The 27,545-nt window shown below is 40.6% G+C and overlaps 1 protein-coding gene across 1 annotated transcript in view; it reads left to right on the top strand.

Moving 5' to 3' along the window:
• Nucleotides 1-25,593, top strand: part of LOC121368533 (metabotropic glutamate receptor-like) — a 38,931-nt gene extending 13,338 nt beyond the window's left edge. Inside the window, exons 2-3 of the mRNA XM_041493272.1 lie at nucleotides 6,677-8,269; nucleotides 25,033-25,593. Of these exons, the coding sequence (XP_041349206.1) occupies nucleotides 6,677-8,269; nucleotides 25,033-25,593 (2,154 nt within the window). The remainder of the gene's footprint in view (nucleotides 1-6,676; nucleotides 8,270-25,032) is intronic.
• Nucleotides 25,594-27,545: the final 1,952 nt, after the last annotated feature.

Here is a 27,545-nt window from a genome sequence, read left to right as displayed (position 1 = left end):
TTCGGATCGATTCCCATCGGTGGGCCCATTAGGCTATTTCTTGTTCCAGCCAGTGCATCACTATTTAACTTTTTTTTCATCGCAATACTCCTTGACCAAAGTATGTTCCAGTAGAATTATAAAGTTAAAGTTTGTTTTGTTTAACGACACCACTAGAGCACATTGATTTATTAATCATCGGCTATTGGATGTCAAACATTTGGTAATGTTTACATAAAGTCTTAGAGAGAAAACTAGCTTCATTTTTCGCATTAGTAGCAAGGAATCTTTTATATGCACCATCCCACAGACAGGATAGCACATACCACGGCCTTTGATATACAAGTCGTGATCCAAGTAAGGGGCAGTTGAATTGTAAAGAGCCTATCACCAAGTAAGGGGCAGTTGAATTGTAAAGAGCCTATCACCAAGTAAGGGGAAGTTGAATTGTAAAGAGCCCATCACCAAGTAAGGGGCAGTTGAATTGTAAAGAGCCCATCACCAAGTAAGGGGCAGTTGAATTGTAAAGAGCATATCACCAAGTAAGGGTCAGTTGAATTGTAAAGAGCCCATCACCACGTAAGGGTCAGTTGAATTGTAAAGAGCCCATCACCAAGTAAGGGGCAGTTGAATTGTAAAGAGCCTATCACCAAGTAAGGGGCAGTTGAATTATAAAGAGCCCATCACCAAGTAAGGGGCAGTTGAATTGTAAAGAGCCCATCACCACGTAAGGGTCAGTTGAATTGTAAAGAGCCCATCACCAAGTAAGGGGCAGTTGAATTGTAAAGAGCCTATCACCAAGTAAGGGGCAGTTGAATTATAAAGACCCTTACTTGGTGATTCGCGTTCAAATAGAAAAGAAAATACGATCGTTTCAATTCTGTTAAAGACTACTGTTAATAGTAGATAGTTTAAAACATAGTAACTGTTCTGTGATAAGGTGTCGTTAAACGTCCATTTGTTCAGTTTTATCTGTCTCTGTCTGTCTGTCTGTCTCTGTCTCTCTCCTTCTTCTTTTCTCTCTCAATCTCTTTATCTGTCTCAATCTCTCCCCCCCCCCTCCTTTTCTCTCTCAATCTCTTTCTCGGTCTCTCTCTCGGTCTCGGTCTCTCTCTCTCTCTCTCTCTCTCTCTCTCTCTCTCTCTCTCTCTCTCTCTCTCTCTCTCTCTCTCTCTCTCTCTCTCTCTCTCTCTCTCTCTCTCTCTCTCTCTCTCTCTCTCTTTGCATTTGTCTAGATTGTTTGAGAAGTGTCTAGGGCTGCGAGGGTGATGGCGTATACCTGTAAGGATAGGACTTCATAACTTACAAACTTGTTGACAATTCCTACCACTTATAATTAAGTTGGACGCAATTAATCTTTCTTAAATGGAAACAACAACAGCATCGCTCAGCATGAAATCTTTCACTGTACATCATATTTGAAATGTTAGTCTTTTTATGTAAATTAACACACACACACACACACACACACACACACACACACACACCAGCCCCCAACAATTTATTATCTGCACATTACATAACAACAGTAACAACAGCTGCAAAACCAGTAACAACAGCAGCAGCAGCAACAACAACAACAATAACAAAAAACAAGAATAAAACAAAAACAAAAAAAACTTAGTAGCACATTTCACATATTGAACGCGATGTAGTTATACAAAACATCGTCCCGGCTATACCGGAAATATCTTTGAAAACAACAATTTAATCCACTGTCTGCAATTTCCGGAGAACGTGTCCCATATAAAAAGTATAGAGCTAGTTTTACGGAAGTGATTTTCAGCACTTTTATTGGGCTTTTATACAATTATGGTCTAGTGTATCAGTGGAAATAATTATGGTAATGATTTAAGTGCACAATTTGAAATTTAAGTGCTGGTTCTGGAATAGATCTTTAACGGAGAGTACTACATAGGTGGTCGTTAAGATGTCATTTATCTTACGACAACACAGTTTAAAAACGTATCTGACGAGAGCCAGTGAATACATGTTTAGACAACAGCCCTTGAGGTAAATGGTATCTAATGGGCACGGGTGTTATATTCTATTTATTACACATCATCAGAAATCACGTCTGAAGCTGCAATCTGAGCTCTTTATCCTGTATCGTCTGGGGGCGGGACATTTATTGTAAATAAAGTCAAGGAGTGCAATTTATAGACACGGACGTCTTAAAAATATTGGGGGGGGGGGGGGGGGGCGTATCCTAGTGGTAAAGCGTTCGCTTGATACACTGTCGGTCTAAGATCGATCCCCGTCGTTGGGCCCATTGGTCTATTTGTCGTTCCAGCCAGTGTACCACGACTGGTATATCAACAACCGTGGTATGTGCTATCCTTTCTGTGGGATGGTGCTTATAAAAGTCCCCTTGTTATTGATGGGAAAATGTAATGGGTTTCCTCACTAAGACTGTCAGAATTACTAAATGTTTGACATCCAATAGCCGATTATTAACAAATCAATGTGCTCTAGTGGTGTCAAAAAACAAACATTTGCTAATGCAAAATATAACCATAATGACGGTTTTCACTGGCTAATTCAGATGGGGGTCACAGGATTCCCATGACTGCCACGCCCTCTCGTGCCCTTTTTAATGACTTTTAGGTGTTTTTTTAATTCACCATTCACAATATACAACACTGAATTGCTGTGAAAACGTGTATCTGATCATCTTTATTGCAAAACCTCTAGGGACTGTTCTGAGAAACTGTCTAAGGACTAAAATAACAAATTAAATATTCATTTTGGTCTAAAATATCGGTGTTTTTATACACAATGTGTTTCTGGTTGGTTGGAGTTTGTAGAATCTCAAACTGAATTTTAGTTCTTCAGGCCGTAGTTCTTAACTGTTTAAGGAGTTTTAGGATATTAACTACTCAGTTGCCCCCCCCCCCCCCCCCCACCACCACCACCACCACCACCAACAAAAAATCCTAGCTACGGCCCTATTCTTAATATGTTGTTGGTTGTGTTTGTGTTTGGTTTGGGTTTGGTTGGGTTTGGTTTTGGTATCTTTTGGGGTTTTGTTTTTTTTTGGTTTGCTTTGGTTTCTTTTGGTTTTTGTTTTGTTTGGGTTTTATTTTTTGTTTTGTTGTTTTTGGGGGGTAGGGGGTCTGTTTGTTTCTTTGTTTTTGTTTTTTGTTTAGTTTTGGGGTGGGTTTTTTCGTACGTCCGTCATCTAGGTTGGGTTACTACAAACATCAGAAACAGCTTGTATATAGTATTTAATTCGTAGTTGTAGTCGTTAAAGGCTCTGTTAGTCTGAAACATGTTACTATAGCAACAAACTCCGTAAAAGTCACTTTTATGAAGAAAGGTATTTTCCCACCCCTCATTTGGACAAGAATATATTGGACGCAGGTTCAGAAATGCATTTAAATACTTTTCTAGGGGTGTGACGTAGCCCAGTGGTAAAGCGTTCGCTTGATGGGCGGTCGGTCTGGGATCGATCCCCGTCGGTGGGCCCATTGGGCTATTTCTCGCTCCAGCCAGTGCACCGCGACTGGTATATCAAAGGTCGTGGTATGTACTACCCTGTCTGTGGGATGGTGCATATAAAAGAACCCTTGCTGTTAATCGAAAAAGAGTAGCCCATGAAGTGGCGACAGCGGGTTTCCTTTCTCTGTCTGTGTGGTCCGTAACCATATGTCTGACGCCATATAACCGTAAATAAAATGTGCTGAGTGCATCGTTAAATAAAACGTGTTTTCTTTCTTTAACTACTTCTCTGCGGTACAAGTACTTTGTTACAAGAGAGTTTCACAACGGCTAACTCTACACCGCGAACAAGAGAGTTTCACAACGGCTAACTCTACACCGCGAACAAGAGAGTTTCACAACGGCTAACTCTACACCGCGAACAAGAGAGTTTCACAACGGCTAACTCTACACCGCGAACAAGAGAGTTTCACAATTTGAAGATTGGCGCGGTATGGAAAAAGAACAAAGATAGAAGATCTAAATATTCAAATTACAACCACTAACAAAATTAAAACGTTATTGTAGCAAAGGAAGTTGCGTTTTCATAGTTAACTTGTGTGCCATCGTTAAAAAGCGGTATCTGTAGTGTTAAAAAGTTAACGTTTATCTTGTTTAACGGCACAAGAGCACATTGATTTATATATTCACCAGCTATTGGATGTCAAACATTTGGTAATTAGTTTTAAGAGAGGAAACCCGCTACATTTTTCCATTAGTAGCAAGGGATCTTTTATATACACCATCTCACAGACAGTATACCTTTGATATACCAGTCGTAGTGCACTGGCTAGAACTAGAAATAGCCCAATAGGCCCACTAACGGGTATCGATCCTAGCACCGACCGCGCATCAGGCGAGCGCCCGTGTAGTGTCAATGTCGGTGGACAGTTAATGAAGCAAATCGAATGTGATTTAACCGATCTCCAATATATCTAAATTTGACGTGGTGTTCTCTCACGTGAGGAAGAATATAAGACTCCATTATATGCGGTCATGTGGGATAGAAAAAGTTCACCCGAGGTGGTGAAAATGTCGACCTGGGACGAGGCTCACCGAGTCCCAAGGTCAAAATTTTCACCACCGAGGGTGTACTTTTTCTGTCCCACATGACCACATATGATGGAGTCTTTTTCTCTCATTCATTCGGTAAATAAACCATTATTTTATACGAACAGACAAAGATGGCTGAACAATTAACTTTTTTATTTGACCATTTTATCATAAATAAACTGCACTATCGTCTTTACCGTGTTTTTTTCATGTTATTTAACACTACAAATTAACAAGATAGCTTTTAAAATGAAGGTTTTAATAACAAAATATTAATTTAAAACTGTGTCTAATGACCTCACGTCACCACCTCTGGTGTCTAATGACCTCACGTCATATTTTACGAACGACGTCATGTTAAACGCAAGCGCGTGATATCCCATGTAAGATCGAATTTTCTTACATGGCTTTCTTTCATGGGATAGCTCTGTTCCATATACCTGAGGATGAGAGACAGACATTTCTTACATGGCTTTCTTTCATGGGATAACTCTGTTCCATATACCTGAGGATGAGAGAAAGACATTTCTTACATGGCTGTCTTTCATGGGATAACTCTGTTCTATATACCTGAGGATGAGAGAAACATGTATATCTACGTGCGCCGGATGCGCATGCCAGTGCGCTTTATCCTCGTGAGGCGGCTAATATAAGAAACACACAGGAAGTACCTATCACGGCTGGTGTAAGAAACACACAGGAAGTACCTATCACGGCTGGTACCTATCACGGCTGGTGTAAGAAACACACAGGAAGTACCTATCACGGCTGGTACCTATCACGGCTGGTGTAAGAAACACACAGGAAGTACCTATCACGGCTGGTACCTATCACGGCTGGTACCTATCACGGCTGGTGTAAGAAACACACAGGAAGTACCTATCACGGCTGGTACCTATCACGGCTGGTGTAAGAAACACACAGGAAGTACCTATCACGGCTGGTACCTATCACGGCTGGTGCCTATCACGGCTGGTACTTATCACGGCTGGTGTAAGAAACACACAGGAAGTACCTATCACGGCTGGTACCTAGCACGGCTGGTGTAAGAAACACACAGGAAGTACCTATCACGGCTGGTGTCTATCACGGCTGGTACCTATCACGGCTGGTACCTATCACGGCGGTCGCACCACTGAATTAATCGCATGTGCAATGTGTCCGGTGTAGATGTCCAGGTACAAATCAATAGTTACAGAAAAAAGAAAACTAAAAGCAGTCTTTGCATTAACCTCCCCCCCCCCCCCCATCCATCGCCCCACCAGTGTTGACAAGATCAGAGTTGCCACCCCTTCCAGACTTCCCGTCCCTTGCCACCCCTTCCAGACTTCCCGTCCCTTGCCACCCCTTCCAGCCTTCCCGTCCCTTGCCACCCCTTCCAGACTTCCCGTCCCTTGCCACTCCTTCCAGGTTTCCCGTCCCTTGCCACCCCTTCCAGGCTACCCGTCCCTTGCCACTCCTTCCAGGCTTCCTGTCCCTTGCCACCCCTTCCAGGCTTCCCGTCCCTTGCCACTCCTTCCAGGCTTCTCATTTCCTTGCCACTTCTTCCAGGCTACCCATCCCTTGCCACTCCTTCCAGGCTTCCCGTCCCTTGCCACTCCTTCCAGGCTACCCATCCCTTGCCACTCCTTCCAGGCTACCCATCCCGTGCCACTCCTTCCAGGCTTCCCGTCCCTTGCCACTCCTTCCAGGCTACCCATTCCTTGCCACTCCTTCCAGGCTACCCGTCCCTTGCCACCCCTTCCAGCCTTCCCGTCCCTTGCCACCCCTTCCAGACTTCCCGTCCCTTGCCACTCCTTCCAGGCTTCCCGTCCCTTGCCACTCCTTCCAGGCTTCCCGTCCCTTGCCACCTCTTCCAGGCTTCCCGTGCCTTGCCACCCCTTCCAGGCTTCCCGCCCCTTGCCACTCCTTCCAGGCTTCCCGCCCCTTGCTACTCCTTCCAGGCTACCCATCCCTTGCCACCCCTTCCAGGCTACCCATCCCTTGCCACTCCTTCCAGGCTTCCCGTCCCTTGCCACCCCTTCCAGGCTTCCCGTCCCTTGCCACTCCTTCCCCATACTTCCCGTGCTTTGCCACCCCTTCCAGGCTTCCTGTGCCTTGCCACTCCGTTATCCATGTGCTAATTTTTAAACCTTAATAATGTTACTGAGATTTCTCTTTGCAGATCAGCTACTCCTCAACCAGCGACGAACTCAGCAACAAGGTGTTGTACCCTTACTTCCTGAGAGTCGTGCCCACCGACGAGTTCCAGACGTTGGCTATGGCCACCTTCATCGACCACTACGGCTGGATCTACGTATCGGTCGTGTACTCGGCCGGCAGCTACGGCGAGCTGGGCTACACCCACTTGAAGAAGTACGCAGACGAGAAGGGCATCTGCATCGCAACGGCGCAGAAACTCGAAGAAGGAGCCGGCGAAGAGGAGTACAACGCCGTGGCCAAGGCCCTCGTTGGCCACATCGACGCCAGGGTCGTCGTAGTCTTCAGCGGGCCGCTTCAGGCGAAACAGCTATTCCGGGCCATCAGGCGTCTGAAGCAGGAGAGACAGTTCATATGGATCGGCAGCGACGGCTGGGCGAAGCGGATTGCCAATCTCGGGGAGTTCTGGGACGTTGCCCTCGGCGCCTTCACCTTCAGTTTTTACTCAGAGTCCGTGCCGGAATACGAGACGTGGTTCAAAGCCAAGCGACCTCTCAGTGAGACAAACCCGTGGTTCAAAGAGTTCTGGGAGAGTCATTTCAAATGTTCTTTTTCTGCCGTTCCCGCCACGTGTAACGATAGTGATGTTCTGTCGTCTGCCAACGGGTTCAAGCCCGTACCAACGGTAACGCCAGTGATGGACGCCGTCTACACGTTTGCCAATGCCTTAGACAGACTCTTAAAAGACAACTGCTCGACTGTCGTAGGATCTGACGTCCATTCCTGTATTAACGGACCGGATCTCTTACAATACCTGAAGACCACCGCCTTTGAGGCAGAAAATGGCTTCGTATTGTTCGATGCCAATGGAAACATACTGGGTAAACACATCATAGAGCAGCTCGTCGAGGGCAGTCCTTACAGCCAGACTACGATCGGGATCTACAGCTCCGTGACCCTGAACATCACATTCAGTAACAACCCCACCTGGAAGTATCTCAACTGGACGGCCAATTCCAGTTCCGTCCCGGAGGCCGTCTGCAGCAAGCCGTGCGAGCCGGGCGAGTTCCGGATACAGAAGCAGCCTCTCTGCTGCTGGTCGTGCAAGGCGTGCCGTCAGAACGAGATCCTCACGGAGAACGGAACCGACTGCGCCAGCTGCGCCGAGTTCTACTGGCCCGACAGGCGCACGAACTACACGACGTGCACGCGCATCGCCGCCAAGTACATCCACTGGGGGGACATCCTCGCCATCCTCCTCGTCTCCGCGTCCATTCTCGGCTTCGTCGGCACTCTGGCTGTCTTCGTCTTCTACGTCAAACACAATTCGGCCAGGTGCATCAAGGCGTCGAGCAGAGAACTCAGCTACCTCATGATAGCTGGCATTTTTGTAGGGTACTGCACAGTGGCGGGACTGCTGGCGCCACCTACCGACGTCTCGTGCAAGGTGAACCTGTTCCTCTTCTGTCTCAGCTGCTCATGGGTGTACGGTCCACTTCTGACGAGAACCATTCGAATCTACAGAATATTCGAAGCAGGAAAGAAATCCAACAAGAGGCCGTCGTTTATTAGTTCCAAGGCGCAGTTCTTTGCCGCCGGGTGTCTTATCGCAATCCAGGTAAGTAACATCGATAAACTGAGTGTAGCTCCACATATTTTCTTTCTTATCAGAATAAAAATATAAAAAAGAAGAAAGAAATGTTTTATTTAACGACATACTCAACACATTTTAAGTACGGTTATATGACGTCTGGCATATGGTTAGGAACTACAACGATAATTAGAGAGGAAACCTGTTGCTGCCACGCAATGGGCAACTTATTGCGAGTCCAAGTCCAATATATTTTAACGTGCTCATATACCACTACGGTTTCGAGCACGCCTGTCACGGGCTTCATCTTTCACATCGCCAGTGACTAAGTCCGGGTCAGAAGTGTGTGTGTGTGTGGGGGGGGGGGGGGGGGGGTGTAAGTTTGAGGTGTGCGGAATTTGCAATAGAAATTTAGAAGTAGGTCTGACCTATGGCCAAAATCAACTGATTCATCCCGGTCATGTCTGGACCGAAAAGTGCTCGGCCGAAAAGGTTTTAAGGTGATTCGAGCAATTTTGACGGGCTATCAAATTAAAGTGTGTTGGACTGTTTACAAAAAATATATATATAAACATAAAATTTTGAATGACAACCCAAAGTTTTAAAGTCCAACAAGCCCCAAAAAGGAGGTTATCTGTCCTAAGTAAGGTTGGCGCCTACGGCGAGCTGATGAGCAGTGAGCAGGACAGGTTCGGGACATTGCGCTTCCTGTCGTGTAAACCAGGGATGATTTCGCTGTAGACGGCGCTGAAGACAGACTTGAGAACCCTGTGAATTGTCTGGCTATCCATCTCCCGTAGCAGGATCGCTTGCCTGTAGAAGTCTCGGCGCTGTTGAGTCACCACGAGTCAGGGTGGCCTGCCGATTTTCTAAGGTTGTGTAGCTCGAACTTAGTTCCATCTGATAATCTTTACCACGCTTCGTTGAGGAACTTGCGCCGGGTCGGTGGTGTCCCCCTGTACGCAATGCCGGAAACTGGGCTTGATTTTCCTGACTTGGACCTTCCACTCGTCTTCCGGCTGGGCTCGGGGGGGGGGGGGGGACTCAACGGGAGCGGTAGGTAAAGTTAACCGCTTCACCGGAGTCGGCTTAGGTGTAGAGGTGGGATGTCGCGGCGGCGATTGATACATCGCTGTATCTAGCTGCCCGCTGGTCGCATCAGTTGACTTGTCCGCCGGTGGCGTGTCCGTCTTCTTCCTCTGAGTTTGGGGGGGGGGGGGGGGGCGTCGCAGGCGGTTGAGCCGCCAGGTTTGGTTTACCCTGTGCCGCCCCCGGCGCACGTTTCCTCTTCCCACGTCCTCTTCTGAGAGACTGCGTCGCCGTACATTAAAGTCACGGTTGTCTGTGACCCGGTGAACGCGACGCGATACTCTAACAGCATTCCATAGGACTGCATAAGGGGAGTGCTTTACTATTGGGCTATGCCCCCTCCCCCCCCCCCCCCTTTCAAAATAAGAGCCGCCAGCTAGAATCAAATTACAAAGCAAGGTAAACTTTCAAAACAATACAGTGGTTAGATCCACTAACTCTAGCAAGTTGACTGTCGGCAGTGCCAAAGGGCTATCAAAACAGATGAGTTTCAGAAAGACGTCAAACTTGTCGGCCTGGCATAGTGCTATGCAGTGTTCGCATCAACTAAACAAGCACAATATATTGTGTCGGTCGTCCTCTAAAGAGTTTCCAGTAAAAAATATACATAGTTTTTTATGGACTTGTACTTCGACATATAATGTTTACAAACAAAGCAAAAGTTAACACATAATGTTGTCTGGAAGCAGGTATTACTCAATTTCAAGACTGTGTGTTGATTATGTACTTTTAGTCGTTACAAGGGCTCCATTAGTCGTTAATCGTATATAACGGCAGCCGATTCAGGATGGTCTATTTAATTAAATCGTCGTATTATATTTAATATCTCGTTTGCTCTGACGCTGGGTGGGAAGGCGACCAGGATGATTCCTCATTAACTGATGCGCCGGCGTTAGTTTAGAGTAATGATGGATTAATCATGGCGCTTTTTATACTAGCGAAAGAAAGAAAGAAAGAACACATTTTATTTACGGTTATATGGCATCGGACATATGGTTAAGGACCACACAGATATTGAGAGAGGAAACCCTCTGTCGCCACTCCATGGGCTATTCTTTTCGATTAGCAGCAAGGGATCTTTTATATGCACCATCCCACAACGGTAGTACATACCACGGCCTTTGATATACCAGTCGTGGTGCATTGGATGGAACGAGAAATAGCCCAATCCAGCGAAAGAGGATGACTGAAATAACAGTGGGAAATTTGGTTATCAGATCTCTCTCTCTCTCTCTCTCTCTCTCTCTCTCTCTCTCTCTCTCTCTCTCTCTCTCTCTCTCTCTCTCTTCTGCAATGGATCGTGTCCCTCTGATGACGTCATCACATCCTCTGACGTTGTCGGCGTCGTCGGGACCACGAAAAGCTCTACGTCGATCGCGGCGGCAACGATCTTCTCTCTCTCTCTCTCTCTCTCTCTCTCTCTCTCTCTCTCTCTCTCTCTCTCTCTGTCTGTCTCTCTGTGTCTGTCTCTCTGTCTCTCTCTCTACTTTTTTTAACATTAAAAGTAAAAAACATCTAATTATACATATTTCATCAGTGTTAGCCAACGAATTTTTAATGCAAAGAGTTGGCACACATATTAAGTGCACAACTGTAACCATTTTTAATTATTCCAGCGATAAATAGGATGTGATTAAAACTTTACCGTTATGTTCTACGTAAAAGACGCATTGTTGAACATGCACTAAATGTTCTTTCCACAGTTTCGTCTTATTTTTATTGAATGGTGCGGGACGTCGCCCAGTGATAAAGCGCTCACCTGATGCACGATCGATCTAGGATCTATCCCCGTCGGTGGGTCCACTGGGCTATGTCTCGTTCCAGACTATCTTCCACTAAGAAAGGCCGTGGTATGTACTATTCTGTCTGTGGGATGGTGCATATAAAAGATCCCTTGCAACTAATCGAAAAGAGTAGCCCATGAAGTGGTGACAGCAGGTTTCCTCTCTCAATATCTGTGCGGTCCTTAACCATATGTCCGACGCCATATAATCGTAAATAAATGTGTTAAGTGCGTCGTTAAATAAACCATTTCCTTCCTGTGGGAAACTGCACATCCCTTGCTGCTAACGGGAAACTGTAGCAGGTTTCCTCTGAAGACTGTGAGACAAAGAAGTCATAGGTTCTCGTTAGACCACTTTGGTAGAATCATACCGTTCTTTGGCCCGGTTAGCTGACACAACCTACTGGCATATACCAAAGTCACACCCCGCATTTTAGTAGCTGTACCGGAAGCTGATAGATGCGTGTACAACTACTAGCTTCGCTGTAGATGAGCCAGTTTAGACAGATGTCTTCTTCAAGGCTTTCAAATATGCGAGGTATGGTACGGACATCTGTGGTGTTATAGCCAAGGTATCCGCCCCATTCCAGGCAATACATGAAACCCTTTGAAAATATTCCTCCCTCTGTTGATAGCTGGCTATAATCTTAATTTTGACCTTAAAAATTAGTTATTAGAATTTGCTTTTTTGGTGGTATTCGTCTTAGTGTGTAGTTATATTGTGAATTGATCCCTTTTCTACCTTCCGTGTGACCATGTGGGAAACTGGATGTTGTCTCCATCAAGACTTTCAAGTATGCGAGGTATAATGAGGACATCTGTGGTGTTGTAGCCAAGGTATTCGCCTCATTACAAACAATGCATGAAACCCTTTGCAAATAGTCTTCCTTTGGTTGGCTGCTGGTTATAATCGTAATTGTCACCTTAAAAACAGTCATTAGAATTTGCTTTTTTGGTGGCATTCGTCTTAGTGTGTGGTCATATTGTGAACTGATCCCTTTTCTACCTTCCGTGTGACCATGTGGGAAACTAGATGTTGTCTTCATCAAGACTTTCAAGCATGCGAGGTATGATAAGGACATCTGTGGTGTTATAGCCAAAGTAGACGCCTAGGACATGAAAACCTTTGAAACTATTCTTCCCCATTTTGGCAGCTGGTTATAACCTTAATTTTGACCATAAAAAATCAGTTACTAGGTTTTGCGTAGACATTCGTCTACGTGTACAGTGACGTTAGGTCAAGGTCATGGTCATAGGGTCACGGTCATTGTCAAGGTCATGGTCTCTAGGGTTTTACGTGCACATTCAGAACAAGCTGTCGTAGTGCACGTTGTGAATTGATGCTTTTTATACCTTCAAGATGTCCAAGCATGCGAGGTATGTTGAGGACATCCGTGGTATCATTGCCAATGTATCCGCATCATTCGAAGCAGTACATGAAAACCATTAAAAATATCCCTCCCCAGGTTGGCTGCTGGTTTCCAGAAATAAAGGGTGGACATATTTAGCTTCGGCTCCAGACTGGAGTCTGCGGATGACATCTCGTTTTATATTTAAGTCGAAAGTCCTGAAATTACAGGAAATATCTTAAACAAAGATCTCGAGCGAATCAATACTTGGACCAAAAGTGGCTAGTTAAATTTAGTTCTAAAAAAAGAAAGATTAAGACTGATATTCAATCGCAAATATTCAGTTACTAACAAGCCGAGCATATTTTTAGAAAGTTGAATCTCATAAACACTCGGGTTTGACATTCCAACAATCAGGCGATGGCATTACCATATAAATAGTCTTACTGACAAAGCAAGTAAAATGATTAATTCAAATATCTTCTTTCGTGGAAACCATTAGAAACAATATATAGATCTTTCATCCTTCCAGTATTCGATTATGCGGATATAATCTGGGTTAACCATTCTTTTCAACTGACACTAATTCTACCCCGGACTGGGTCCCTGGCCTCCAGAGGTCGAACCCGGGGTGGACATGCTCGAAACCTTAGTGATATAGGAGCATGTTAAAAACATTATGTCATGTCAACTGACAGAAAATATTGAATATATGCATCAACCATGACCAAGATGCCCTTGGACCAATCTGTGGTGCTGTAAGGGGAACCTCAAGCTTTCTTCTTTATAAGGAAACTAGGCGGCGGGACGTAGCCCAGTGGTAAAACTCTCGCTTGATGTGCGGTCGGTATAGGATCGATCCCCCTTGGTGGCCCCATTGGGCTATTTCTCTTTCCAGCCAGTGCTCTACAACTGGTGTAACAAAGGCCGTGGTATGTACTATCCTGTCTGTGGGATGGTACATATAAAAAAATCCCTTGCTGCTAATCCAAAAGAGTAACCCATGTAGTGGCGACAGCGGGTTTCCTTTCTATCTGTGTTGTCCATAACCATATTATCTGATGCCATAAACCGTAAATAAAATGTGTTGGGTGCGTCGTTAAATAAAACATTTCCTTCCTTCCTTCATTTATAGTTAGTTTCGTGCTTACATCATATTAAGGTTCAAGCATATCCCTCAGCTATCTGGACAGGTTTCGTGCTTACATCATATTAAGGTTCAAGCATATCCCTCAGCTATCTGGACAGTCTGACCAGTACGCTAGTTAGTTGTTAGTGGTTAGTGAGAGAGAAATCGGTGTAGTGATGTGTTGAGTGCATATTAAGGTTCAAGCATATCCCTCAGCTATCTGGACTGTCTGACCAGTACGCTAGTTAGTTGTTAGTGGTTAGTGAGAGAGAAATCGGTGTAGTGATGTGTTGAGTGCATATTAAGGTTCAAGCATATCCCTCAGCTATCTGGACTGTCTGACCAGTACGCTAATTAGTTGTTAGTGGTTAGTGAGAGAGAAATCGATGTAGTGATGTGTTGAGTGCGTTCGTTAAATAAAAACATTTTCTTTTATAAGAACATTGGTTTCACATCACTGCTGGAAAGGCGTAAATGATATAAATTAGGTATGATGTATAAACTGTCAAATAACTTGTTACCGACTTACTTAACTCATCCGCTACCTCCACCAGTCGTTCAAACCAATCCATACTCTTTACGCAATGGGGTACTAACGTCTGTCGTACAATTCTATTGGCCAATTCCTTTATCTTTCCGGGGCGGGGCGTAGCCCAGTGGTAAAGCGCACGCCTGATGCGCGGTCAGTTTGGGATCAATCCCCGTCAGTGGGTCCATTGGGCTATTTCTCGTTCCACCCAGTGCACCACGAATGGTATATCAAAGGCCGTGGTATGTATTTTCATGTCAGTGGGATGGTACATATAAAAGATCCCTTGCTACTAATGGAAACATGTAGCGGGTTTCCTCTCTGAAACTATATGTCAGAATTACCAAATGTTTGATATCCAATAGCCGATGATTAATAAATCAATTTGCTCTAGTGGTGTTGTTAAACAAAACAAACTTTAACTGTATATTTAGCTAGCCAGAAGGACACTTTTAAAGTCGCAGACTCTAGTTTCAACACGTGTAACTTTTAACTTTTCCTTAGTATTGGTTCACGGTACTGTAAATAATATAATTATGATACGTGTCGTGGTGCACGAAACCCATACTGCGATACAAAAGTTCTTATAACACCCTGTTAATGAGTTAAGTACGTAAGAATTGCACCTTTATTTTACTTTCTTAAAGGAACATTCCTGAGTTTGTTGCAATTTTTTAAATGTTATCGACTAACAGATACTTTTTAACGATTGTAATTACATATCAAATATATTTTTCTGCATAAAATATTAGTGGCTGTATATTGAATGTGTTTCTGGTCGTTCTAATATTTGTACTAGGTTAAATTTCATTTATATACTCTGTCAAAAAAGAAACGCATAGGCGAAATATTCATGGAATTATCTCTTTAATACAAAGTGGCATAATTTCGTTATTTATGATCATATCACAGTCAAATTTGACATGAGTATGTGACAATGTTCTTGCTATGGACTGACGGCAATGGAGGCGTTTTCGTCACCAAACAGCGTCGCACGAGGACGCTGAAATCAGTACCTTGTGTGGCCACCAGCAGAAGCAATCACTGCGCGACATCTCCTTGGCATAGACTGAATGCGTCTCTAAATCCGGACACGTGGAATCCTAGCCCATTCTTCCTGCAGTGCATGTGACAGTTGTGGAAGCGTCTGAGGCTCCGGGTCACGCTGGCGTACACGTCTGTCCAGTTCGTCCCATAGATGTTCAATGGGGTTGAGATCTGGCGATCTTGATGGCCATGGCAGCACAATAATGTTCTCATTCTGCAGGAAATCCATTGTTACACGTGCCGTATGCGGCCTGGCATTGTCCTGCTGAAAGAGTTCTCTCTGTCGATGGGAAGCAGGTGACGGCGAAGAATTTCATCCCGGTAGAGTACAGCTGTCAGGTTGCCTTGTACGAACACAAGTTCACTTCTGCCGGTGTATGGGATGGCTCCCCACATGACACTCCCTCCACCGAATCTGTCAACTTGGGCGACGCAGTTGTTGGCAAAACGTTCATTGCGGCGTCTGTAAACACGTTGTCGTCCATCACGTCGCTGTAGAAGGAACATGACTCGTCGCTGAACCATACTCGCTACCAGTTTCCCAAGTTCCACCCCTGTACATTTGTGCACCAGCGAACACGTAAATGTCGATGTTGACGTCGCAGGACGGGGCCAACATATGGTCTCCTAGTCCGTAAACCAGCTTCTCGAAGTCGGTTCCGAATGGTTTGTGCAAACACCCTTCTCAAACCAGGTATGCGTCCAGTAGTGTTCGTTGCTGTGGCAGTTCGGTGATGCAAGTGCAGAACCCGGATTTAGCGATCTTGTGTTGCAGTTGTTATGCGAGGTCTTCCACTTCTGGGCCGGTCTTCAGCTGATTGAAACTGCTGATACCTGTCCCAGAGACGTGAAATGGTGCTCTGGTGGACGTTCATGTGGCGTGCGACTGCTGACTGCGATTCATCTAACTGGAGGCGGCCTATTGCAATGTTTCGATTCGGCAGGTTTAGTCTTGGAATCTTGTAACTCGTCTACGTCGAAATCGAAATGAGGCATCATTGCAAGCATTGCAGCTTTAAATACCCATCACTACCCTAATCTTTTCCCCAAGTTTCACGTGCATTCGCCAAAATCTGACCATTTCACACCGATTTCCTGTAATTGTCGCACAACGTGCGTTAAATTTGTTTTAGGATGCATTTGGGTATGCTGTCCCATTCCAGGAACATTAACAAACATGGTCATTCAGCAACATTGTAAAAAAAAAACCCGATATTTTGTAAAATCAAACACTTTTCTTCTTTCCCTATCACCTATGCGTTTCTTTTTTGACAGAGTATATTTCCTAAAATGTTATTTTTCGTACGTGCGAAATTTGAAGACAAAATCCAGTTTGGGCTTCTTACAAATATTAAGACGACCAGAAACACATTGAATATACAGACACTGATATTTTAAACAAGAAAATATTATTTAATATGTAAGTTTAATCGTAGAAATATTTTATTAGTAGGAAACATCTTACAATGCAGCAAATTCAGGAATGTCCCTTTAATTTTTTTGTTTTTTGTTTTTCGTACGTACGGAATTACTGGGAGGTAAAATCCAGTTTGATATAATGCAGCCATTAGGACATACTAAACAATATCAACGTATTTAATATGTAATTTTAGTCGTTAAAAGGTTCTATTAGTGTGAAGCATCTAAACGATGGCGACAAACCCAGGGAAGTTTTTTCCATCAAAGACGTCAGATAATTGAGTAAGATAGATTCAATCCCGCGAACTCTGGGGACAGGATATAGCTCGGTGGTTGAGTGCTCGCCTCGGATGCAGTGGGTTATATGATCGATCGCCATCACAGAACTCGGATTATTCTACCGTACTAACCAGTAGTGTCACAGGAATGGTATATCAAAAGTCGTGGTATGTAATGACGGAGTGTATCTCCCCTGCTCTCTCTCTCTCTCTCTCTCTCTCTCTCTCTCTCTCTCTCTCTCTCTCTCTCTCTCTCTCTCTCTCTCTCTCTCTCTGTAGCGATTTCTCACGGACACGGAGCGGATCAATGGATGCTTCGCAACGTCTTCCCTATGTAGCGATTTCTCACGGACACGGAGCGGATCAATGGAATCTTCGTACTGTCTTCCCTATGTAGCGATTTCTCACGGACACGGAGCGGATCAGTGGATGCTTCGCAACGTCTTCCCTATGTAGCGATTTCTCACAGACACGGAGCGGATCAATGGATGCTTCGCAACGTCTTCCCTATGTAGCGATTTCTCACAGATACGGAGCGGATCAATGGATGCTTCGCAACGTCTTCCCTATGTAGCGATTTCTCACAGACACGGAGCGGATCAATGGATGCTTCGCAACGTCTTCCCTATGTAGCGATTTCTCACAGACACGGAGCGATCAGTGGATGCTTCGCAACGTCTTTCCTATGTAGCGATTTCTCACAGACACGGAGCGATCAGTGGATGCTTCGCAACGTCTTTCCTATGTAGCGATTTCTCACAGACACGGAGCGGATCAATGGATGCTTCGCAACGTCTTCCCTATGTAGCGATTTCTCACAGACACGGAGCGGATCAATGGATGCTTCGCAACGTCTTCCCTATGTAGCGATTTCTCACAGACACGGAGCGATCAGTGGATGCTTCGCAACGTCTTTCCTATGTAGCGATTTCTCATAAACGCGGACACGGATCACGGATGACGTATGAATGGATGGCTGACTAGCTTTATACAGAGACCAACAAACAACAAAAACAAACACATATACAGTGGAAGAACAAATAAAACAATAAGATATACACAGTTTCTTTCATTTATCATCTCATAGTTTATAAAAGGGATTTTCTGTATTTAAGAATAATGCAAGGGCAGGTTTTGTCAGTTAAAGGCTCATATAGTCTGGATGTGTCGGATTCGATTATTTCATAGTGACTGGCAGCCTGCGGGTCTTTTTAGACGCACACATGGCACGCATCCTGTTTAGACGCTCTCATTAATTAAAACTGGCAGTGACGGATCCAGAAAATCCATTTGGGGGGGGGGGGGGGTAATGACATGAGGCGAAATGTCAAGGGAACTTTGCGGGAGGTTTGAAAATTAATATATAATAAAATATATAAATGTCGTAAATTTAGGGGAGCTGGTCCCTGCCCCCCTAGATCCGCCTCTGACTGGTGTATTTCGATTTGGTTTTCAAGCCGAGCCCGTCTATATGCACCTTAAATACATATATAGGACAAGATAAACAAAACAATTTCTGTATGTCAGTGTAGCCATCATCATTAAAAAGTAATGCTTAACAGTGGTGAGTAGGTCTAACATCATACCTCGTCATTCTACCGTGTCGGGTCAAGACAACACATTGATCATGATCAGATGTCAAGAGAAATGGAACAGTCTGGTTCATGTGGTTATTTTCAATGTTTCATAGTGACAGGCAGCCTGTGGGTCTTTTTAGACGCACACATGGCACACATCCTGTTAGACGCTCTCATTAATTAAAACTGGCAGTGGCGGGTCCAAAAAATCCATTTAGGGAGGCCCCAATGACATGAGGCGAAATGTCAAGGGAACTTTGCGGGAGGTTTGGAGGGGGATCGTAAAAAAAAATGAAAATTAATATATAATAAAATATATAAATGTCGCAAATTTAGGGGAGCTGGTCCCTGCCCCCCTAGATCCGCTCTGACTGGTGTATTTCGATTTGGTTTTCAAGCCGAGCCCGTCTATATGCACCTTAAATACATATATAGGACAAGATAAACAAAACAATTTCTGTATGTCAGTGTAGCCATCATCATTAAAAAGTAATGCTTAACAGTGGTGAGTAGGTCTAACATCATACCTCGTCATTCTACCGTGTCGGGTCAAGACAACACATTGATCATGATCAGATGTCAAGAGAAATGGAACAGTCTGGTTCATGTGGTTATTTTCAATGTTTCAAAAGTTTGGTTTGTTTAACGACACCACTGGAGCACATCGATTAATTAATCATCGGCTATTGGATGTCTAACAGTTGGTAATTCCGACTCGTAGTCATCAGAGGAAACCCGCTACATTTTTTTTTCTAATGCAGCAAAGGATCTTTTATATGCACTTTCCCACAGACAGGAAAACACATACCACGGCATTTGTCCAGTTGTGATGCACTGGTTGGAACGAGAAAAAAACAATCAGCTGAATGGATCCACCCAGGTGGTTCGACCCTGCGACGCAAGTACACCAAGCTAGCACTCAACCGACTGAGCTAAATCCCGCCCCCTCAATGTTTCACTTCCTATAGTTAGAACCCGCATTAACAAGACTACCAGGTAACAGAGATGGGCAGTAGGCCTACGTCGTCGGTGGGGATGGAAGTGAACGCCTTGGTGGAGACGTCAGACTGATAGTAGATTATATGACAATATTAGATTATATGACAACAGTAGGTTATATGACATTAGATTATATGACAACAGTAGGTTATATGACAATATTAGATTATATGACATTAGGTTATATGACAATATTAGATTATATGACATTAGATTATATGACAACAGTAGGTTATATGACATTAGATTATATGACAACAGTAGGTTATATGACAATATTAGATTATATGACATTAGGTTATATGACAATATTAGATTATATGACAACAGTAGATTATATGACATTAGATTATATGACAACAGTAGGTTATATGACAATATTAGATTATATGACATTAGGTTATATGACAATATTAGATTATATGACATTAGATAATATGGCAATATTAGATTATATGACAATATTAGATTATATGACATTAGATTATATGACAATATTAGATTATATGACAATATTAGATTATATGACATTAGATTATATGACAATATTAGATTATATGACATTAGATTATATGACAATATTAGATTATATGATATTAGATAATATGGCAATATTAGATTATAAGACAATATTAGATTATATGACATTAGATTATATGACAATATTAGATTATATGACAATATTAGATTATATGATATTAGATTATATGACAATATTAGATTATATGACATTAGATTATATGAGATTAGATTATATGACAATATTAGATTATATGACATTAGATTATATGACAACATTAGATTATATGACAACATTAGATTATATGACGTTAGATTATATGGCAATATTAGATTATATGACAACATTAGATTATATGACGTTAGATTATATGGCAATATTAGATTATATGACAACATTAGATTATATGGCAACATTAGATTATATGGCAATATTAGATTATATGGCAACATTAGATTATATGACAACATTAGATTATATGACAACATTAGATTATATGACAACATTAGATTATATGACGTTAGATTATATGACAACATTAGATTATATGACGTTAGATTATATGACAACATTAGATTATATGACGTTAGATTATATGACAACATTAGATTATATGGCAATATTAGATTATATGACAATATTAGATTATATGACGTTAGATTATATGACGTTAGATTATATGACAATATTCGATTATATGACGTTAGATTATATGACAATATTCGATTATATGACAAGATTAGATTATATGACGTTAGATTATATGGCAATATTAGATTATATGACAATATTAGATTATATGACGTTAGATTATATGGCAATATTAGATTATATGACCATATTAGATTATGACGTTAGATTATATGGCAATATTAGATTATATGACAATATTAGATTATATGACGTTAGATTATATGGCAATAATAGATTATATGACAATATTAGATTATGACGTTAGATTATAGGGCAATATTAGATTATATGACAATATTATATTATATGACGTTAGATTATATGACGTTAGATTATATGACAATATTAGATTATATGACGTTAGATTATATGGCAATATTAGATTATATGACAATATTAGATTATATGACGTTAGATTATATGGCAATATTAGATTATATGACCATATTAGATTATGACGTTAGATTATATGGCAATATTAGATTATATGACAATATTAGATTATATGACGTTAGATTATATGGCAATAATAGATTATATGACAATATTAGATTATGACGTTAGATTATAGGGCAATATTAGATTATATGACAATATTATATTATATGACGTTAGATTATATGACGTTAGATTATATGACAATATTAGATTATATGACGTTAGATTATATGACAATATTCGATTATATGACAAGATTAGATTATATGACGTTAGATTATATGGCAATATTAGATTATATGACAATATTAGATTATATGACGTTAGATTATATGGCAATATTAGATTATATGACGTTAGATTATATGACAATATTAGATTATATGACAATATTAGATTATATGATATTAGATTATATGACAATATTAGATTATATGACATTAGATTATATGAGATTAGATTATATGACAATATTAGATTATATGACATTAGATTATATGACAACATTAGATTATATGACAACATTAGATTATATGACGTTAGATTATATGGCAATATTAGATTATATGACAACATTAGATTATATGACAACATTAGATTATATGACAACATTAGATTATATGGCAACATTAGATTATATGGCAATATTAGATTATATGGCAACATTAGATTATATGACAACATTAGATTATATGGCAACATTAGATTATATGACAACATTAGATTATATGACGTTAGATTATATGACAACATTAGATTATATGACGTTAGATTATATGACAACATTAGATTATATGACGTTAGATTATATGACAACATTAGATTATATGGCAATATTAGATTATATGACAATATTAGATTATATGACGTTAGATTATATGACGTTAGATTATATGACAATATTCGATTATATGACGTTAGATTATATGACAATATTCGATTATATGACAAGATTAGATTATATGACGTTAGATTATATGGCAATATTAGATTATATGACAATATTAGATTATATGACGTTAGATTATATGGCAATATTAGATTATATGACCATATTAGATTATGACGTTAGATTATATGGCAATATTAGATTATATGACAATATTAGATTATATGACGTTAGATTATATGGCAATAATAGATTATATGACAATATTAGATTATGACGTTAGATTATAGGGCAATATTAGATTATATGACAATATTATATTATATGACGTTAGATTATATGACGTTAGATTATATGACAATATTAGATTATATGACGTTAGATTATATGACAATATTCGATTATATGACAAGATTAGATTATATGACGTTAGATTATATGGCAATATTAGATTATATGACAATATTAGATTATATGACGTTAGATTATATGGCAATATTAGATTATATGACGTTAGATTATATGACAATATTAGATTATATGACAATATTAGATTATATGATATTAGATTATATGACAATATTAGATTATATGACATTAGATTATATGAGATTAGATTATATGACAATATTAGATTATATGACATTAGATTATATGACAACATTAGATTATATGACAACATTAGATTATATGACGTTAGATTATATGGCAATATTAGATTATATGACAACATTAGATTATATGACAACATTAGATTATATGACGTTAGATTATATGGCAATATTAGATTATATGACAACATTAGATTATATGGCAACATTAGATTATATGGCAATATTAGATTATATGGCAACATTAGATTATATGACAACATTAGATTATATGGCAACATTAGATTATATGACAACATTAGATTATATGACGTTAGATTATATGACAACATTAGATTATATGACGTTAGATTATATGACAACATTAGATTATATGACGTTAGATTATATGACAACATTAGATTATATGGCAATATTAGATTATATGACAATATTAGATTATATGACGTTAGATTATATGACGTTAGATTATATGACAATATTCGATTATATGACGTTAGATTATATGACAATATTCGATTATATGACAAGATTAGATTATATGACGTTAGATTATATGGCAATATTAGATTATATGACAATATTAGATTATATGACGTTAGATTATATGGCAATATTAGATTATATGACCATATTAGATTATGACGTTAGATTATATGGCAATATTAGATTATATGACAATATTAGATTATATGACGTTAGATTATATGGCAATAATAGATTATATGACAATATTAGATTATGACGTTAGATTATAGGGCAATATTAGATTATATGACAATATTATATTATATGACGTTAGATTATATGACGTTAGATTATATGACAATATTAGATTATATGACGTTAGATTATATGACAATATTCGATTATATGACAAGATTAGATTATATGACGTTAGATTATATGGCAATATTAGATTATATGACAATATTAGATTATATGACGTTAGATTATATGGCAATATTAGATTATATGACCATATTAGATTATGACGTTAGATTATATGGCAATATTAGATTATATGACAATATTCGATTATATGACAAGATTAGATTATATGACGTTAGATTATATGGCAATAATAGATTATATGACAATATTAGATTATGACGTTAGATTATATGGCAATATTAGATTATATGACAATATTAGATTATATGATGTTGGATTATATGACAATATTAGAATATATGACGTTAGATTATATGACAATATTAGATTATATGGCAATATTAGATTATATGACACTATTAGATTATATGACGTTAGATTATATGACAATATTAGATTATATGGCAATATTAGATTATATGACAATATTAGATTATATGGCAATATTAGATTATATGACAATATTAGATTATATGACACTATTAGATTATATGACGTTAGATTATATGGCAATATTAGATTATATGACAATATTAGATTATATGACGTTAGATTATATGACAATATTAGATTATATGACGTTAGATTATATGACAATATTAGATTATATAATAACAGTATTCAGTTCTTTATTGACGTTAAAGGGACTGCTTTGCGTTTGCAGTCATTGTAAAAGGTTTCCGTCTACGGCAAAAACAAATAATAATAATAATAATAATAATAATAATAATAATAATATATATATATATATATATATATATATATATATATATATATATATATATATATATATATATATATATATATATATATATAACTTTTTTCTTTTCTCTCTCTGGTTTTTTTGTTTTTGTTTTTTTGTGGGGTGAGGTGGGGTGGTGTTGAAAAACATGCTTCGGACGGAAAACGTGTTAGGTGAGTATATTTTGTTTTTATGTCCTCGGGGGTTTCTTGGTCCCTCCGTATTTGTTTCACATTTTGCATATAGGCAAATTATCTTGGCCTCCCAGATGACCTCATTTGGAGATAGCTCGAGTCACCTTCAGCCCTCCCCTTATTGATATTTATGTTACATGTTGTTAACCATTACCAAAGCTACACAGAAGAAACCCGACGTCCCTATACAAAACGAACTTGCGCTGTACTTTCTCGTGGTGACGTATAGTGGCGTCGGGTTTCTTCGTGTAGTGTTGGTACTGGTTAACAACATGTAAGTTTAATGTCATGACTGGACTCGAGAATAATCACACTAAAGCTCTGTGGCATCAGATTTAGGAAAACATGCGTATTTCACGCACAGTAGCTCAAGACCATTTGGTTTTCGACGATTGCCAAAGCATTACATAGTTTTCTCTAGCCTATCAATAAGGGGAGAGCTGGAGGTGACTCGAGCTACTTTGGACCCAAATTGCCATGACGTATCAATCCAGCAATTGTATGTAATCATTTTCATTTTCCTCAAATATTTTGGACTTTAGCCTAATGAGTTTTGTATAATCACTTTTCACTGAGTTTTCTTCTTCTTTTTCTTCTTCTTTTGTGACAGGTTGTGATCAGCACGTATGTTACCATCGCCCGCAGCCCGACCGCCAAATACTCGATGCCGGTGGTCACGGAGCGTTACGTGGAGCTGAGCTGCGACCTTGACCTCGACGGCTGGATCTCGTTCCTCGTCTACAACCTGCTGCTGGTCGTCTGTTGCTCGCTGTTCGCCTTCAAGACCCGCAAACTTCCCGACAACTTCAACGAGTCGCGCTTCATCTCCATGTGCGTCTACACGACGCTCGTCATCTGGATGGCCTTCATTCCGTCATACTTCACGGCCGGAAAGGAGCACCTAAAAACCATGCTGCTCTCCATAGCGCTGCTTCTTAACGACACGGTGGCCATCGTGTTTTTGTACCTGCCAAAGATATACGCCACGCTGTACGTGCAGAGCGAGAGTCGGGCCGAGACGTCGAAACGGAGCACGATGAACTTTTCTCTGAACACTGGGGCCGATACCGCCGTCTCGACTATTCAAGGGCCAAGTCGGGGGACCAATCGGGGGCCCAGCTTGTCCGTGGTGGAGCCTCTTGAAGATATGTTGCCTCCTAACATGGAATAGAGAAGAAGAACAGTATAACGATGGTTTTGAAAAAGGATTTTGATGGTGTGTGAAATGAATAAATGAAAAGACCATGATGTATCTTGATAGTGCTCTCCACAATGTACATGTATTATATTTATTACGTGATCAATATAATAATGTGGATTACGAATAACGTATTGTGTATGTGTAGTTGTTTGACGAATATATAATGTGATAAATTGTCGATAATTGTATACTGGACTCCAATGAAAACGCACCTGTCAAATGTGTAGTTGTGAAAAGAATATGAAAAGGGAACATAATCTATTTAACGGGATGTATTCTGGCAGGCCCGTAGCCAGGATTTTGAGAGGGCGCGAAGCTACCGGTAGGAGAGGAGTCGACCGACCCCCCCCCCCCCCCCCCCCCCCCACACACACACACACACCGACACTCCTTTGGCTACGGGCCTGTCTGGTTTGCAAGTAACTCAAAACTTTTATCCAAGAGATAGAATTATTGTGTGTGTGTGTGTGTGTGTGTGTGTGTGTGTGTGTGTGTGTTTTATAGCAACCTCACAAATGTGATAGTAATAACAACGGAAAATTGGGTGATGCGTTTTAATGGAGTTCAGTGTACCATGCGTATTTATAATTATTCGATGTTTATGTATGCGTGTGCAATGAACTGTATGCTTATGGTGAATAAATTAATCATTATTAAACTGGTAGATTCATGATTTCTTTTGGAACTGCCGGTGGATTTTTAGTTTATTTTAATTATCAGGGGCGACTCGGTGCACACCCTGATCAGTATTGTCCCTCACTCGCATTAGTGTTTTTAGTATCACACGTCATGGACCCCCCTTTAATACCCCACTCCCACTTCACAAATGCATTATCTCGAAAAGTGTGGGGAGTGCAGTGTCCCTTCTCTTCCTCTCCCCTTCTGGCTTCCAACGCTTATGAAAAAACCCTTAAAGTGTGGGGAGTGCAGTGTCCCTTCTCTTCCTCTCCCCTTCTGGCTTCCAACGCTTATGAAAAAACCCTTAAAGTGTGGGGAGTGCAGTGTCCCTTCTCTTCCTCTCCCCTTCTGGCTTCCAACGCTTATGAAAAAACCCTTAAAGTGTGGGGAGTGCAGTGTCCCTTCTCTTCCTCTCCCCTTCTGGCTTCCAACGCTTATGAAAAACCCCTTAAAGTGTGGGGATTGCAGTGTCCCTTCTCTTCCTCTCCCTTCTGGCTTCCAACGCTTATGAAAAAACCCTTAAAGTGTGGGGATGCAGTGTCCCTTCTCTTCCTCTCCCCTTCTGGCTTCCAACGCTTATGAAAAAACCCTTAAAGTGTGGGGAGTGCAGTGTCCCTTCTCCCCCTCCCACTTTCTCTCCCTCTCCCCTTCTGGCTTCCAACGCTTATGAAAAAAACCTTAAAGTGTGGGGATGCAGTGTCCCTTCTCTTCCTCTCCCCTTCTGGCTTCCAACGCTTATGAAAAAACCCTTAAAGTGTGGGGATGCAGTGTCCCTTCTCTTCTTCTCCCCTTCTGGCTTCCAACGCTTATGAAAAAACCGTTAAAGTTTGTTTTGTTTAACAAGAGCACATTGATCGATTAATCATCGTCTAGTGGATGTCAAATATTTAGTAATTTTGACATATAGTCTTAGATAGAAACCCCCAACATGTGTTCATTAGTAGTAATGGGTATTTTGTATGCAATACCCCATAGACAGGATAACACATATCACGGTCTTTTTTCCTTTTTTTGTAAAAAATAAAGTTTGTTATGTTTAACGACACCACTGGACCACATTAATTAGTTCATCATCGGCTATTGGATGTCAAATATTTGTTAATTCTGACTCGTAATCATCAGTGGAAACCCGCTACACTTTTCCTAATGCAGCAAGGGATATTTTTATATGCACTTTCCACAGACAGGACAGCACATACACCGGCCCTTGATATACCAGTCGTGGTGCACTGGCTGAAACGAGA

The sequence above is a fragment of the Gigantopelta aegis genome, chromosome 1, assembly GCF_016097555.1.
Source record: "Gigantopelta aegis isolate Gae_Host chromosome 1, Gae_host_genome, whole genome shotgun sequence".
Classification (NCBI taxonomy): domain Eukaryota; kingdom Metazoa; phylum Mollusca; class Gastropoda; order Neomphalida; family Peltospiridae; genus Gigantopelta; species Gigantopelta aegis.
Note: the sequence above shows the minus strand (reverse complement) of the source record. Positions and strands in the feature narration are given on the sequence as shown.